This window comes from Capra hircus, chromosome 25 (genome assembly GCF_001704415.2).
Source record: "Capra hircus breed San Clemente chromosome 25, ASM170441v1, whole genome shotgun sequence".
Classification (NCBI taxonomy): Eukaryota; Metazoa; Chordata; class Mammalia; order Artiodactyla; family Bovidae; genus Capra; species Capra hircus.
Genome location: NC_030832.1, coordinates 40,455,907 through 40,473,185, shown reverse-complemented (window position 1 = coordinate 40,473,185; position 17,279 = coordinate 40,455,907). Strand labels below are relative to the sequence as shown.

The following is a 17,279-nucleotide window of genomic DNA, read 5'->3' as shown; positions in this document are numbered from 1 at the left end:
GACCCTTCCTAATTTATTAGGTTTTCTAAAGATATCACTAGTTTTTTTTAAAAACCATGAGTACAGTGCCCGCCCCCCCCCCTTATTGTTAAATATTTACTAGAAAAGAGATTTTGTTCCATGGGATAACCTAATGTGTCAACCTTGTCTGATTCATCCAGCATCCCTGGAAATTAACCGTAAATGTAAAAGCTTGTGGAAAACTGATATCTGCATCTCTGTAGGTCATTCACCAGAGCATATTGTGGGTCTGCTAAGATGCAAAATTGTAATAACACAAGAATGGCTGGTACTGCCCTGCATGGCCTGGGGTCTTCTCAGGTACCCCGGCTCTGTCTGTCCCAGTGGGAGCAAACAGCAGCACCCCTTTCATAGGCAGGAAAACCGAGCTCCGAGCAGAGGTGTTTCTCTGGATGCCCCACGGGTGAGACTGTTGTAAGGATTCAGTACACCCATAAATGAAAGCGCTTTGCAAAGCCATGAGGTGCAGTGTGGACCTTACCAGAATGTTGATCCTCTTAGGTAAGAATCTAGATTCTTCCTCAGAGCGTAGAGCCTGGTAGACACCTGCCTGTGATCTTGCTTCCCATTTCCTTCTGGAGTGTTCTGAGGTCGGGGCATGACCGGGGTCAGGGGGTGGGTGGGTGGGAGGCCTGCCTGCCTGCCTCCCCGAGATGCAGACGGGCTTGCTCTCAATTCCCCGAACGTCTCTGATCGCTTCCGTTTACACTCGTTTTGCCACGGAGAGAGGAAGCGAGGTTGTGCCGTCAGGTGACCAGCTCGTTCCCCCCGCCCCCCGAGGGAGGAAGCTCTCAGCCTCGGGGTCCTGTCTGAGCTGCAGCCTGTGTCTTTGCAGATCGAACGTCCATCGTGACCCCTCCGGAGGACCGCGTGGTGATCAAGGGGACCACGGCCACGCTGCACTGCGGAGCCACCCACGACCCCCGCATTTCTCTCCGGTCAGTTCCATCAGTTACAGCATTAACATTCCGTGAGCTGGGGCCCTGAGGTAGAGACGAGAGGGGAGAATCTCGGGAGCTTTGATTTCAGCCACAGGTCCCTGATTACAGCCTCTTACAGTCCCGGGCCCCTTCATTAATCACACAGACCCCATCCTCCACTCCAGCCTTATGCATCGTTCGCAGTGAGCTGTGTTGCACTTCATGACTCCAATACTGCGTTTCATGATTTTTCTGCCAAGGTTGATGCAGTCTGTAAAACGTGCTTGTCAGAGGCTGATACTTAATGAGAGAAAAACCCAGAGAGATCGAATGGGGTTTCAGCAGTGTTTGTGCTGGGGCCTGGCTGGACCCGAGGGGTCTGCTCTGCCGCAAAGATGGCTCGTGTGTATCAGGCAGAGAGGGAGTGCCCCGTGGGGGAAGGCCCCGCAGTGATCAGCTAGCTTAGAGGAAAACTCGGAACGAGGGGGACCGGAGGATGTGAAGACCCACTCAGGGGACGTGACCCCGCCCCGCCTTTGTCTGACTCAGCCTGGAAGGTCGTGATGAAGAACCTGACCGTCCAGGTGGACACGGGGCAGCAGACACAGGTGGCTGTCGACCACGAGCTTCTTCCCAAAGAGCCGCCACTTTCAGAAGGGTTTTTAATTTTCAGAACCAGCCTTGAGCATGCATCTAGAAAGAGGACACGGTCATCCTTGCGTTTCCACTCTGGCCTCAGCCCCAAATGCGTGCAGTTAGCCCCGACAGAACCGAGGCGTCCTCCTGCGTCCTCACATTCCACTCTGAGCAGAGGGAGAGGGCGGTGGACACACGGACGCGTCACTACCTGGATGTGGAGCCCCGGCTGTTTCCTCTCTTCTTGGGCAGCTCCTGGACAGATTGAGAATTGTATTTCTGTCTGCCTCTCTGGAGTTCCCCAGAGCTCAGAAATCAGGTTTGCCTTCCTTCCAAGAATGTTGAGTGCAAAGCAAACACACGAAAGCCAATGAGCTAGAAGATTACCTAGAGAATTCTTGGATCCCAGAGAATTCATTCATTTCTAAAGGACTTGGGAGTGTCACCCAACAAAGGACAAACATATTTTCTGCTGCCCTAAGGCCTCGAGGAAAAAACCCTCTGATCTGTGTGGTTTCCTCGTAACTTCTTATGTGTGGTTAAACAGAGTCGGAGCTCAGTTCCTGAGAAGTGATTAAGTTGCTCACTCTGGGCACCCCCGCCTGGACACCCGGAGGGGCGCTGGCCCTGAGCTCCCACAGTGAGCAGCGATTCCCCTCCTTCCCACGGGGGCAGTCCCGCTCCGTCTGCGGGTGATGCCAGACGAGCCGTGTGTCAGCACCTGAGCTCTGTGCACATCAAGCCTTTAAAGAACTGCACGGTTAGGCACGGTTTGAAAATCCAGCCCAGGATTTGGGAGAGGAGAACCAGCACTGTGATCCCACCCAGCAGTGACCAGTGAGGGGCCCGGCCCACCCACAGCCCCAGGCTAGCGGGCTCCTAGCGGCGTCTGCATGTGAAAAGAAAAGCGTGCTAAAATCATAAGAAATGAAAAGAGAAGGGCGTGCAGTTTTAAGGACAGAATGACTGGGTTTTAAGAAAGCATGTTGACCGGCTCTGATGTGTTTTCTTCAGAAATTGGGGAATTCCGCCCTGGGGACTTTTACGCAGCCCTGCCCCTATCCAGCCACACTCTGGCCTCCAGGATGTTCCTCAGCAGGGGCGGGGGTGGTGGGGGGGGCAGATGTAGTGGTAACAGGTGCAACCACGACCCCTCAGACTGCCCATCCCGAACCCCAGGACCGAGCAGCGTCCGCCCTGTCTTCAGTGTCCTGCTTTTAACTTCAGCATCTGCCTCTGTGTTGTGACCAAGACCTTAGGTTGCTTTCCTTTCTTTAAGGTATAATTCCCACGTTAGGAACCACCCTTTAGAGAGCACATTTCAGTGGTTCTTACTATTTACTACAATATATTCACAAAGTCGTGCTGCCCAGGGGGCTCTGGTGGTAAAGAACCCGCCTGCCGATGCAAGTTTGATCCCTGGGTCGGGAAGATTCCCCTGGAGGAGGGCATCGCCACCCACTCCAGTATTCTTGCCTGGAGAATCCCATGGACAGAGGAGCCTGGTGGGCTGCAGTCCGCGGGGTCGCAAGGACATGGACACAACTGAAGCAGCGTAGCCCACACGCACGTTCACAAAGTCATCGATGGCTTGCTTTTTAACAGAGGGGGACGGTCAGCGGCCAGGGTCCTCACTCAGGCCTCTCTGCTTGGCCCACAGCTACGTGTGGAAGAAGGACAACGTGGTCATCGCCCCGTCCGGCAGCTCCAGGGTCGTGGTGGAGAAAGACGGATCCCTCCTCATCAGCCAGACGTGGTCGGGCGACATCGGGGACTACACGTGCGGGGTGATCTCCGAGGGCGGGAACGACTCCAGGACGGCACGCCTGGAGGTGATGTGAGTACCGCGCCCGCCTGGCGCTGGGTCACACGGCGGTGGGTCGCACAACAGGGATCAGAGGCCGCCGCCCTGGGCCGCAGGCAGGCACACTTGCAGGCCTGGGGGTTTGGTAATCGCTTTGGGCCTCAGACACGCACACTTACAGGGTGGGGGTCAGTAACCTTAAAGTCGGATTATGTTTGCCCTCAGCTTGGCCGGTTCACGATCGCTTTTCCTCCTCGATGAGTCCCTCTGACCCTGCGTCCTGATGGACTGTTTACCCCGCCTTTCCACACGATGCCCGTCAGAACCTCCAGCCAGTAAGGGACGGCAGGCCGGCCCAGTGCCCCTGAGAGCCCCCTACTCTCTGAGGGGAGGCACACGCCTCCCACCAGAACTCACGGATGTGGCAGGCAGCCGCCCATCCCGCCTGCCCGGCTTTCTGGGGTGGGGAGCCGTGGGGGCCACACTCACCTCCCACAGCTCCTCTCCTCACAGGCAGGAAGCTGAAGGGCCTGCTGACCAGGTCATCTTTGCAGCGTATATTTGTTGTTGTTCAGTCGATAAGTCGTGTCCGACTCTTTGTGACCCCATGGACTGCAGCACGCCAGGCTCCTCTGTCCTCCACTCTCTCCCAGAGTTTGCTCAGATCCACGTCCATTGGGTCAGTGATGCTGGTTAACCATCTCACCCTCTGTCTCCCCCTTCTCTCTCCCCTGGAGTGGAGGATGACACAGCTCTGCGTTTCTGAGGCCTGGCCATGTTTGGCATACCTGGAGCGCTCAGTAAATGCACATTGGTAGGTTGAATGAATGTGTCCAGTAGTCCTCCCAGCCAGTCTGCTCAGGCCTCTGGCCTTCGTTCAGGTGTGTACACGCCCGGGCCCCCCACCACTTGAGGGTGCCCGCCCTGCTCAGCCCTGGTCCCCTGTCTTCCTTCCTCCATCCACAGCTCACAGGAAGACCTTCCTAAAAGTTGTTGATGATTCTGGTGTCCACGACCCGTAAATCCACGTGACACACCGTGCTATTCACAGTTAAACTACCTTTGAGAACTCTTAGATCACCCGTCATTGGTGCGAAATAAATAAGCGTTAGCGTTTCATAAAGATGCTGTCAGCAGAAGCCAGACTGCAGCTTCCAGCGCAGCGCCTTCTCTCTGTTCCGCAGTTTTTATGTTCTGCTGATTTACGTATCTTCCCTACCATTTGCTTATTTGATTTCCTCTAAGTAAAATGCATTTTTTTCAGCAAATGTTGCTATATCTATAAAATAATGGGCTTTCTGTAATGGGAAAACACCTCATCTCCAAATACAAAAATACTGCAGATTCGCGATTCAAACCAATTTAGGAGCGACTGGTTGCAGAGCTGATTTGAGAGACAGCGGTCCTTGTGCGTTGTCGGAGTAATAAGCTCTCAGCTCTTCCAAATCAGAATGAATGGGGAAGGTTGTAGGTTAGAGCGCGCGTATCTTTAGATCCAATAAGGTCCTAACTCTAGGACGTCGGCAATGACAATAGTGATGATAATAGCCATAACTCAGGATTGCGGGGCGTTTGAGCTTCTCAGAGAACTTGCAAATCCAGCGCGTTAATGTCTCCCGGATTCGCTCGGATGACAGCAACCACAGTCTCCTGTTTCGGGGGTGACTGAGAGCTGCTCACGGCTAAATAGCGTCCTTCAGAAGAGCCTGAAAGCGTGCTTCCCAGCCTCCCCACTCGAGTTAAAAGCCACTTGGTTAAAAATAGAAATTAGGAGCATTACAAGGGGGCTTCTCAGGAGCAGGCCAGCCGCTGGCAGCTCTCCTGTGGGCTTGCTTCATAGTTGGCGCCCTGGGGCGTCTGCTCTGTGTCAGCCAGGGGGGCAGGGGGGCTAGGGGACCCTGGTGGGGGGAGAAGCCACCATCGCACCAGGGCCACTAGCCACCCCCGAGCGACACTGGCCTGGGGGCCCCTCCCCAGCTCCCATGCTGCAGCCTCGGTTTTCTCACCTGTGAACAGGGCGCGTTGTCGTTTACCTTGAAGGATGGTGGTGAAATTTGAATGGACTGGCCAGGAGCCCCACTCAGGGGGGACAGTTAGTCCCAGCTCTTACTACTCCTCACCATCTCATAAAAAAATACTCCTCTTTTCATCAACAGCACCTCACATACACTGGGCCCAAGAGGTGTCTCTCTTTCACCCTACTTTATTTCTGCCTGAGGTCTGTGACCCTCGGACACACCAGGGATGTCTGTCTGCCATGGAGGCCTTAGTGCCTGGAACAGGTGGCCCATCAGTGTCTGAGGAGGCCCCGCTCCACTTAGCAGATCGAGACAGGTTTGTGTATTTGGTGCCACCAAGGAGGATTAATTTCAGAGGGGTCTGCCTCACCCCCTCCCAGAGAGGAGCTGCCGCTGCTGCTAAGTCGCTTCCGTCGTGTCCGACTCTGTGCGACCCCACAGATAGCAGCCCACCAGGCTCCCCCTTCCCTGGGATTCTCCAGGCAAGAACACTGGAGTGGGTTGCCATTTCCTTCTCCAATGCATGAAAGTGAACAGTGAAAGTGAAGTCGCTCAGTCGTGTCCGACCCTCAGCGACCCCATGGACTGCAGCCTTCCAGGCTCCGCCATCCATGGGGTTTTCCAGGCAAGAGTACTGGAGTGGGGGGCCATTGCCTTCTCTGCCCAGAGAGGAGAGGTCTCTGCATTTCCAGAGGGTCTCATGGCGCATCTGACCAGTTAACAACACGCAGTCTTGGTTACGCTGGCTACCGGTCGTGTTAGTTCCATCTGCCCTACCAGTTTGCTGGGGCCTTACAGGAAGAAACTGGGTCTGGGGTGACTGCAGACCCCTGAAGCTTCTTGCTGTATTGAGCACCCCAGAGGGACCAGACGCCAAGGCTCTGTGGGTTGACTGTTAATCATTTTAAAACCCAATTAGCACCGCGTCTTCCCTTCTGATACCAGAGACTAATTCCTCTGAGCCAGAGTACAGAGGAAAGCCTCATTTATGGAGCGACTGGAGACGCGGCCCCGAGGCAGCAGGAGAGGTTTCCTTCACTAGAACCACTTCTGACAAGGCCGTAATACAGAGCAAACAATTTAGTGCCATTTCTCAAGAGCTATCGAGCCCCCACTGCCTTCATCCTCAGAATGAACTCAGAGAAGATGGGTTTGACCGAGGCCGTCGTTTGTCTGCTCAAGGGGCAGGGCTTTTCTATAGAATGCTCATCGGCCCCTCTCCCTCCCGGGCAGCCCCCCGCGGGCGCCTCTGCACCATCCGCTTCCTCTCGGGTCTCTTCCCCAGCTGGTTTTTCCCAAACACACCTCGCTGCCTCGCCTGCCTGCACTGGCCTGGCTGGGTGGTTGGTAATTTCTGCCATTAACGCGGCCTAGTTCCCCCGATGCCAAGTCCTCTTCACACCGCGCGGTGACGCAGCACGGGCTTCGCCCTCGCGTCCTCGGATGTGTTTCGTTCGTCACCCCGTCTGCACACCAGGGTCGGCGAGTCCACCTGCTGATCGTGTACCTCCCTTCACGCTGGCAGAGACGTGCTGAGACACCCTCCCCTGCTCTCAGATAAGATCCTCCGAAATGGATTCAGAGTATCGGAAAGCCTCATTTGTCGGCCATGGATGGGTTAGTCGAGTATTTCACCAGGCTTAATTTTGCAGATAACCGAAACTTATCATTTAAAGAAATAGTGTACGTTTCCAATGTATATTAAAGAGTTCTCTGCATTGTGAGACCGGTAACACTGAAACCAGAGATATGCCAGAGAGGAATTCCGAATGGGGAGAGGCTGCAACCAGAAGAAAAAAAGAAATCTGAATTTCCTTCCGACTCGGAGTCCTGTGATGTATGCAAAAACCGCACTTTGCGTCAGCTGTCCTCCGGGGGTGACCGTGGACTTGGGCGGCGGTGGACGGGGCTCGTTATCTCCAGCCGCGTCCCAGACAGCGACGTCCTTGGGCATCGCTGGCTCTAAATCTCGGTGCCGGTGCTAAATGTCTCAAGGCTACTTTGCCTTTTAAGTCCCTGAGTCTCCACAGTCTCTCTAGAATTCTCCGCTCACCCGTCCACCGCAGGCTCGGTTGCTGCCGTTCGATGTGCCCCCCGCCCGCAGGCCTTGTGCGCTTCTCCTCGGTGGCCGTTCAGGGGCCAGGAGGCAAGACCCCAGACCCGTGCCCCAGGTGGGATGGACGGACCAGGGCCTTGTCCGAGCTGGCTCCAGGGCTTCCTGAGTGGACGCCTGGATGGGAGGCTGCCTGGAGTGACCAGCAGACGTGGCGTGGTGAGCAGCCCTCCACCTTGTCAGCCTCCAGCCCTGGAAGAGCCACCCACTCACCTGCCAGATGGGTTGCTGCTAAGTGCACTCTGGTTAGGCTGAGAGGCACAATCTGGCTCTGGGCGCAGACCCGGGGTCTTCCCGGCTATGGGAACGTTAGGCTCGGACCCCTCGCAACCCCCCGGGACAGGGTGTGCAGAGATGCTCTGGGCCACGGCCGACTCTCCTCTTATGCAGAAGGAGCCGGTCCCTTCCCGCCGCCCCCTGTCCTGTCCGTCCCTCCTTGGGGACAGGAGGACCACTCTGCGAGGCTGGCCCAGGGCCGCTGTGCACCCCTCCTCCGGCTGCCGTGTCTTCCCCGGACCCCACCCGCGTCAGCCCCGGCCGCCTGCCTCCTCTGACCACTGACCAGGCTTGTCGCACGTCTCTTCTCCCTCCTGACGGTTACACAGAGCATCCTCCGACAGTTTGTCGCCAGGACCCTTTTCAAGGAACTGCCCTCAGGGTCCCAGTTCCAGCCCCGGAAAGCAGGCGTCACACCAACAGCCAGAAGTTCTGGACCCGGGCCTCTCTCACTTGCCTCCTCCACGAAGCAGTGCAAGCCCTGCGTTCCCCCGCTGCAACCTCCTGGCGCCCCTGGTCCTGCCTGTCCCCCAGCGGCCACTGCCCACCTGGTCCTCCGTCTTCACCCCCGATGCGCTCGTCCTCGGCCCCCGCCTCCCCCGCAGGGCACTGCCTCTCAGCTGCTGTCCCCGTCGTGGCTCCCCAGCTGGGCGCTCTGGGCGGCCAGGGCCAGGGCCGCCTTCTGGCTGTGTCCATACCCGGGAGGGCGGGCTGGAGAGGGCTTTGTTCTTCCCTCCGCCCCCGCGGGATCCGCGCGCCCACCCTCCCCGCGTCCCCCACGTGCCGCTCAGCTCCAGGCGTCGGTGACTCGGGGTGGACGAGGCTGCCTGGCGGAGGACGAGGGCCCGTCGTCCAGCACGCGGCCTGGCCCTGCTCTGTGGACCTCATGACATTTGTCCAGCTGGAAAGTCTGTCACTTACAGAGGGAGTCGAGGTAGGCGTGATGAGTTCTGCTCATCGAGTCAGGGGCGAGGGGGTGCAGAGGGCCCCCACAGAGGGGAGACTGAACTCTGGAGGCTGGGCGAGGGGGCGCAGAGGCCCCCACAGAGGGGAGACTGAACTCTGGAGGCTGGGCGAGTGGTGAGTTATGGGCTTGGTCCCCCCGGCAGCGCTGTGCTCGCAGAGTACCTGGGGGGCAGAGATGGCTGAGCGGGGAAGGGGTGCTGCTGAGGGCAGGGGAGCGGCGTGACCCCCGGCAGAGCGCAGGGCTCCAGGCAGTCTGATCCTCACGACTCCAGGAGTGCTGGTGTTGTGGACACAGCAGAGGGGCCCCTTTCCTGATTTAAAACTCAGTTCACAATTAAAGAGAAAACAGGACGACATTTCAGGCCCGAGCTCATCCTTCGTGGTACTGATTTAAAGTCGCGGTCTACGTGAGAAATATTAGTTTGTTTACAAACCGCATTGGTGGGTTAGAGAGAGCTGTGTTTCTTAGGTAGCTGCAGGCACATAACAGCTTAATAAATTTCCAAGGGTAATGAGTACACTTTTTAAATTAAAAATATCAAGTATAATTATGGCTTTCTGTGCTGGCCTGTGTGGGTCAGCAGTAATTGATGTGTAAGAGAGACCAGAGCTAGCTGGTGGGTGAAACAGGTCACACCCAGCATCCACTTTCCAGCCCCCTCCCCTCTCCAGCAGGAGGAAAAGCCAGTTCTAAGGTCCAAAACGCAGGGCCCTGTCCTGGGGCCCAAGGGGCAAAGGTTAAACACGGGCCTGGCAGCTCGGGGGTGCAAGATCTCAGCACCATCGGTGGCAGAAACCACGCAGCCGGGTTTTGAAGCTTCATCATCAGTAAATCCCAATGAAGATGCGTTCTGCTTGTGGCTTCTTTCCAGAGTTTATCTGCTCTGTGTTTCCGCTTTGTATCCTTGCTGCTGGGTTGCTTACTGTTTCCATGGGTTTTCAGTTAGCGTTTTCACCGCAGTTGCCTTTCAGAGCCTCTCCCGAATCTCCATTGCCCAACAGAACCAGGGCGACAGTATAACTGCCCAAGCCCAGTCATGAGACGGCCACGCTGTCCAAGGAGACGTACGGGCATCGTGGCTGGTGACTCCAAACAGCTGGTGTGGGGAGCTTCCACAGTCGACCCTGTTTCCCGGGCCTCTTCCTCTCACGTGGCTTGCTGCGTTCCCATTAACAGCGTCTCACTGCAGAGGCAAATTGGTGACCAAGTTTTCTCAATTAAACCATCTACTGTATGAAATGGGCACTCCCCGCTCGATTTAAGTGAGAGTCATTAGCTGTTTAATCCCTACCAGAGGGATTAAATCAAATTACGTTTGGAAAATAAAACACGTTGTGAATGGTGATGGTTTTTGTTTTTTTGAGGGGGGAAGGCAGCGAGTCATTAGTGTTTGCGTTCGGGGCCTGCTTGTTGTTCTCCATTTTCCGGACATCGCGCCCCAGGGCGCGGCAGTGTGAGAGCCAGGAGCTTATCACACAATTCTGATGCGTGGTTCTTTTTTTTTTCTTTCTTTCTTCCTTTGTATCCAAGTGAGCTGCCTCATTCACCCCAGAACCTCGTGGCCAGCCTGAACCCTGCACACAGCCATGCCGTGGTGCTCTCCTGGGTCCGACCCTTCGACGGGAACAGCCCTGTTCTTTACTACATCGTGGAGCTGTCCGAGAACAGTAAGTCGCGACACGATGGTGTCGCCGTGGGCGATAATCAGATTTCTTCCTGGCTGTTAATGTCTTTAACCTTTCCTTCTGGCTCAGACCCACACCAGCCAGCGAAACGCTCCAAATGCTTTACGGAGTTTCAAATGGAAACCGCGGCTTGGGCTTCAGGAAAACGAAAGGGCAGCGTGGGTGCCGAGGCGGGCAGCAGCAGGAGAGGCCCCGGGGCCTCTCTGGGTGGGCGCCGGGGTCTGTGCCGAGGGCCTGGGGCCATGCCCGCAGGGGCGCCCCACCTGACGGAAATCAGGACTCCGTTTCCGTCATCTTTGTGCCCTTAATAGGCACTCATGGATGAACGGGGTCAGGTTCCCTGGTGGATTCCCAGAGGATTTACTCGGGTCCTGTCACCGACCCTGGGCTGTGAGGGAGGTGCCCTGGGGTGCCCGGGTCACCTAAGATAGGGCACGGCTCCACACGGGCCCCAGCTGTCCCCCGACAGTGTGTGTGGCTGGTTGGCTCTTTGTCAGACATCTTGCCTAAGTAGGAAGCGGGTTTTACGTACAGTCATTCATTCCATCCGTTGATCTGCTCAGTACTTAGTCCTGCTTGGGTGTCTGCTGTGCACCAGGCGCTCTGCTGGGTGCTGGCTGCACGCTGACACGGTCAGCCTCAACCCCTGACAGCTGGGCTCTCCCGTTGAGGTGCCTTCATTCCAAGTGCCGTGGGGAGACAGTGGGGGGAAGGCCCAGACGGGAGATGGTCAGATGACGCCCCTGGAGGGCGGGCGTGGCGGGAGGTCAGGGTGGCGAGGGCAGGGGGCAGCGTGTCACCTCCAGGCGTGTGGAAACAGCTTCTGAAGTGAGGACAGCATGCGGGAGGGGCCAAGACGCTGAGAAGGTGACCGAGGACGTTCTCTGCCCCCGGCTCCCCTGCTGGGCCCACCTGAGCTGGCCACTGCCCAGACGCTTTCCCCGAGAGCCTCTAGAGAAGAGTCTGGGGTAGTCCGCACCGTCATCACGACTGCATCGAACATCGTTACCACAAAGACTCTGAAGTGGAGAGGACTGTTCTCTCCGGCTGGCCCCGACTTCATCTGCAGCTTTGGCCAAGTCAGCCCACTTGTCAGCTGGAGAGTCACACGTCTCCCTGCCGAGCAGATAGCAAGACCAGCACTGTCATCTGGGGTTTATATTTATTAGGGAACAGCACCCTTAAGAAGCCCCTGAACACGCTGGCTAATCACGGTCAGAAAGAGCCGCTTAGCACCTAACGTGCTAAAACGGAAATGGTATTTGGCCGGCGCTGAGGTCTGTGCCAGCGGACGGTTCTAAATAACCCCATCCAACAGTCCCCACTCCCACTTCTCAGGGTACTGGCCACCACCAGCACCGCCTGGCAGGCAGAGTCAGCCTCTGTCCTCCTGGAAGTGGGTCCTGCAGGGACCACTCTGGCCTGGCTCAGTGGCGGAGGCAGGCGCTGGGTAACACCTGCCCTCTTGACGCACCAGCGTCGCAGGACGGCCTTGTCAGCACGCTCACGGAGCAGAACTCTGAAGCTGCCGCCGCAGCGTGTCCAGGCGCCGGCCCAAGCCGAAGCCCGTTTGTGCGGAGCCTGGCCCCGCAGGCGTCCTGAGCTCCTCCCTGGGAGCTGGCCGTCCTCTGGCCCCAGGCATCTCTGCCAGAGGCCAGGGCTTGGAGAGAACTGCCACGTCCCAAGGCCCAGCCCGGGGGACGAGCCTGCTGGGCTGAGGGGGGAAGGCCCGGCAGGGCCAGGGGGGCCTGGCGGACCCTCCATGGCGGTCCAGTGGTTAAGACAGCCCTCTTTGACTGCATAGGGCACAGGTTCAATCCCTGGTCAGAGACCTAAGGTCCTGCAGGCTGTGTGATGCGAGCAAAGGAAAAGAGAGAGGGCAGGGCTCCTGATGTCTTCACAGCAGGGACCCTGCAGACAGGCTGAGGACTCCGTCCCACAGCAGAAGGGCGTGGCCTGCTCTAAAGTGCTGGTCGAGATTGATCACGACTAGTCTTTAACGTTGGTACAGTCCCAAGGGAGAGAGTGCCAGAAAAACCTGTGATGGACTCTGAAGGGGACCGAGGGGCAGGTCACCGTGGCCCTTCGAGCCGCCTTCAGGGTCGCCTGATGCTTTTTCACTGTTTTTGAGCTATGTCTATAACTCTAGAGTAATCTCACAGCTCTAGAGCTTTCTCTAGAACGCTCGCAATGACGCAAAATCGTGTGTCCTTGTGATCAGTCGTGACCGTAGCAGCTGGTTGTTGTCTGAAGCTGCTGGCCAGTTTTGCCTCTGTTTGTAGGTTCGTTTTAGCCTTCCTGACGGTCGCATGCATGTACATTGTGTGAATGCTCTTCTGATGCACTGGAACGTCTTAGTGGTTCCCTCAGTAATCAATGGCAGCTAAGATCTTTGGGCCTCGCTCCTTGCTCAGTGGTAAAGAATCGGCTGGCCAGTGCAGGAGATGGGGGTTCAGTCCCTGGGTCAGGAAGATCCCTGGGAGAATGGAACGGCTACCCACTCCAGTATACTTGCCTGGGAAATCCCAAGGGTGGGGAAGCCTGGTAGGCTCCAGTCCCTGGAGTGGCAAAGACACCTTAAGGGCCCCAAATGTATCTGTGCTTCCAACAGCCTGGACACTAGTCCCAGGAGCACTTCTGACCCGGTCGCCAGCCCTGGACTCTTCCTCTGTAGAAGCACTCATTGCTTAGAGCGCAGAGGCCGGGCTTATGGCGGGGTTCAGGTCAGTCCAGCCGCACAGTCGTGTCCCCGAGGAGGTGGGGAAAGCCTGCCTTCCCGGTGAGCCTGCTCACAGCTCAGCTCGCTCTCCTCCCACACGGGTGTCTGTCTGTCTGTCAGCTGGCAGCTGCCACCCCGACAGCATGCGTAGCCTCCTCCTCCCACCTTGGTGTCATGAACTTCAAAGCTGACGCCTGGCTGCGTGTTGTCTTCTTGCCAAAGTGGCAGAGACTTTGTTCTTATGCTTCAGATTATTTGCAACCATCTTTGAAACACATGTCACACAGATGCCTTCTCATAGCCTGTGAGAGTGAGGAGGTGGCTTCATCCGAGCCCACTTTCTGTGGGTTTTGCATATTGAACCTCACACTGACAGCACTTGTTCCCATTTTAAAATCCATCCAGACCCTCCCTGTCGTGTCGCCATGTCGTCGGCACAGAGCTGGGCTGAGGCGGGGGCTTGGGGGCTTGTCTCCTACCCCAGGCTGAGCTCCCCTCCACTTCTGGGCCTGTCTAGGCCCCGTGTCTAGCCACTCTAGCCAGCGTCTCCTTCTCTGACGCAAACAGCTTCTCCCGCTCAGGGATCACACCCTTCCCAGGACCACGTCCCCTCGTGAGCCCACCTGGGGCACGTCTGGCGTCTCCCTCAGAGCTTGGGGGCCCCAGGCCCAGGGATGTGAGCAGCTGACGGTCTCACAGCCTGTTCTTGCCGTCACCCTGGCCATATTCCATAGCAGGGAATTTCATTTAGTTCCCAAGTTCTCAGCTCTTTTTGTTCTTCACTTTTAAGACAAAACTTAAAACTCTAACCCTGCATAGGTTTTGTTTCTCTAAAACAGATACAGCAGAGAAAGCCTTCCCAAAGTAGAGGCTGTGAAACTTGTAACCGCCTGCTCTCTGCAGTTCTGTCTGAGACAGTAAATGCTGTCCCTTCCTGCTGCTCCTCCTGGCCCAGTGACCGTCTCTGAGGAGTCTCAGCCTCTCACCCCAGCCTTCCTGGGGGAGTCTGGCCCATCCCTCCTTGGGGACCTTGGAGATCTTAGTCTTATCCCCATGGGTGCCATGAGCAGGTCTGAGTCACAGCATCCTTTCACAATTGTGCTTCAGTTCACTCACTGAAGGTATGTTTGATGCCTTGATAGAATCACGGAAGACCTCGTGGTCTTCTCTCAAGAGTGCGGCCTATACTAAAACTATATTTCTGCCAGCTCAAGCTTGAAATTCTGAAGTGCCAGTACAAATTATATTCCTCTCACTCTTTTAATCATCCTCTATCCAGAATCCTGTAGAAGGATCTCATTTAACCTTCACGGAACCAGCTATTATCTGTGCTTCTCCTTTAAAATCCGGATGAGCTGTGAAGAAGCCAGCAAAGGCGGTTCCGCGGCCCGGAGGCGCTCACCTCTGAGTTCTCACTTCCGCCCAGAGCAGACGAGTGGCTCAGAGCGGGGATCAATTCCACAGCCCCCGTCCCAGCAGCTTCACTCTGAGGAGCTTGAGATTTTGTGTTGTCTGGGCTTTGAAACTGTCTCTGTTGACACAATGACAATAATCTGAGGGCCCTTTAGCATAGAGAAGCAAATGTTATTCATCCCGCCAAAGTAGTTTCAATAACTCATTGAGCTGAGCACTGAAATATAGAGTCTCTGAAAAACTTGAAAATAAATACAGCAAGCACTTGGAGAATCACGAGGGCAGTTGAGAAAACGACCGTAGGAGCGACCTGTGCTTGTTTCGTTTCATTTTCTTCTGCTGCTCTCTTTTCTTTTTTTTTCCCTCCTAATTTTGGAAATGAGTTTATATTACTTCTTTGAGAAAACATACACATATATTTATATATGTGTGTATATGTTTAAAAAAAAACTTCCCTTTAGTAATACCCTATGGATGTACAGTTCTCAGACTCAATCCAGGTTTTATAGCGTATGTAATTTTGGAGATTTTGCTAAGAAAAAAATCATTCAGGGCTTCCCTGGTGATCCAGTGGTTAAGAATCCACCTTGCAGCACCGGGGACGTCGGTTCAATCCCTGGTCCAGGAAGATCACATACGCTGCTGAGCAACTAAGTGGCGCCGTGCGCCGCAGCCGCTGAGCCCATGCACTGCTCCTCCTGAGGCTGGAGCGCCACAGAGGCCCCTGCTCTGCAACAGGAGAGGCCACCTCGGTGGGAAGCCGCACAGCGCCTGGAGAACAGCCCCCACCTGCTTCAACTGAAGAAAGCCTGCCCAGCAGCAAAGACCCAGCACAGCCGAAAGTAACCGAGTAAAATTACCAGAGAAGGCAATGGCCCCCCACTCCAGCACTCTTGCCTGGAAAATCCCATGGACGGAGGAGCCTGGTAGGCTGCAGTCCATGGGGTCACTAAGGGTCAGACACGACTGAGCGACTTCACTTTGACTTTTCACTGTCATGCATTGGAGAAGGAAATGGCAACCCACTCCAGTGTTCTTGCCTGGAGAATCCCAGGGACGGGGCAGCCTGGTGGGCTGCCGTCTATGGGGTCGCACAGAGTTGGCACGACTGAAGTGACTTAGCAGCAGCAGCAGTGGCAAGTAAAATCACATGTAAAAAATAAAAACATTCAAAGGTGAAAGGACCGCCCCCTCCCCCGCCCCCAGGGATCTTGGGCAGGGCCAGTGCAGATGGGGGCCAAGGGCCCAATGTGCACCTGGAGAGGGCATCGGGTGACCCCTCTCGCAGCTGGTGGAGGCCCAGCCCCCTGCTCTCAGTGCACCCCAAAGGCAGCAGGCCCCCAAACAGGAGAGGCTCCCGTGTGCCCTGACAGGAGGGCCCACTCTGCAGAGTATGAGCTCCAGGAGAGTCCCGTGGCCTTCAGACCTGGCTCTCCACATCCAGCTAGTGTGTGCCAGGCGTGCCTGGTGGCCTCATGCCATAGCCCCGACGTCTTCCCTGCAGGACACCTGGTGCATGTGCAGGCCCACACGCCCCTGGTCCACACCGCCCCGTTAACTGGCTGGCCTTTCCCTGCTCCCCACCTCCTAAACATTTTATTTCAGAACATTTAGGTTTACAGAACAATTGTGGGGAGAGAGTTCCCCAACCTGACACTCGGCTCCCCTCTCATTAACTTGCCTTCTTGTGGGACGTTGTCAAATTCAGTGAGCCGATGTTGCTGTATGATTGTTACCTAAAGGCCAGGTTTTATTCAGTCTCCTCAGCGTTTTGCACGCATCCGTTTCTGTCCCAGGACCCCACCTGGGCCTACACCCCATTCGGGGGCCTTGGGCGTCTCCATGGGCTCCTCCTGGCCCGGCGGGTTCTCAGACTTACCCTGACATGGAGGACGGTGGCAATCTGGGGAGGAAGGGGAGTGGCGGAGGTCCTCTCACAGTTAGGCTGGGGCGAGGGGTCTGGGGAGGGACCACAGGGCGCAGCGCCCTCTCACCGACCCACCCCCTACCAGGCCCTGCTGTCAGGGCGGCTGCTGCTGGTGCCACAGACAAGCCTGTGACGGGGGAGCTGCAAGTGAGCGTGCGCCCGGGTTGCCTCCTCCGTGGCCCAGTCCTGAGCGTGCACCACCAGCCTAAGAAACTCAGAGCGCTTGCGTCCCACGTCTGCATGGCCAGCCCTGGCTGGGAGAGGAGAGTCTCCCCTGAGTGTGACCTCCCCGGACCCCAAAGCTGGCGGTCCAGCTCCCCTTCTGCATCCTCTCTGTGACCGAGCCCTTGGCTTTCCTGCTGCAATTCCGAGCAACTGCTAGACGTCGAAACAACGAAGGTGTACTTATCTGGAAGTTTTCACGACGTGGGAGGATCAGGCTGTCCTCTGTGCCTCCATTTCCCATGTGTGGGTGCAGACGATGGTGCCCGTTGCGGGTCACCATGGAGCCATCCCGCAGCGCCTGGCACGGCAGGTGCTTCCCCAGAAAAAGGACAAATCCAGGCCCTGGGGTGAGTCAGGCCCTCTTCCAGGTGTTGAGGCTCTGACAGTGACTCAGATGCATCTGAATGGAGTTTATCTCCTGGGTGGCTGTTTAAGTGGGTGCGTGTGAACGCGTGCTCCAGTCATCCAGCTGTGTCCGACTCTCTCATGACCCTGTGGACTTGCCGGCCAGGCTCCTCTGTCCATGGGATTTCCCAGGCAAGAAAACTGGAGTAG

General features: G+C 56.4%; 1 protein-coding gene across 2 annotated transcripts in view; it reads left to right on the top strand.

Moving 5' to 3' along the window:
• Positions 1-17,279, top strand: part of SDK1 (sidekick cell adhesion molecule 1) — a 735,743-nt gene that overhangs the window by 571,189 nt on the left and 147,275 nt on the right. For both annotated transcript variants that reach the window (XR_001917262.1, XM_018040596.1), the window contains exons 12-14: positions 857-959; positions 3,238-3,414; positions 10,286-10,422. Coding sequence is in view for 1 of the 2 variants with exons in the window: in XM_018040596.1 (XP_017896085.1) it covers positions 857-959; positions 3,238-3,414; positions 10,286-10,422 (417 nt within the window). In the remaining variant the exon portion in view is untranslated. The remainder of the gene's footprint in view (positions 1-856; positions 960-3,237; positions 3,415-10,285; positions 10,423-17,279) is intronic.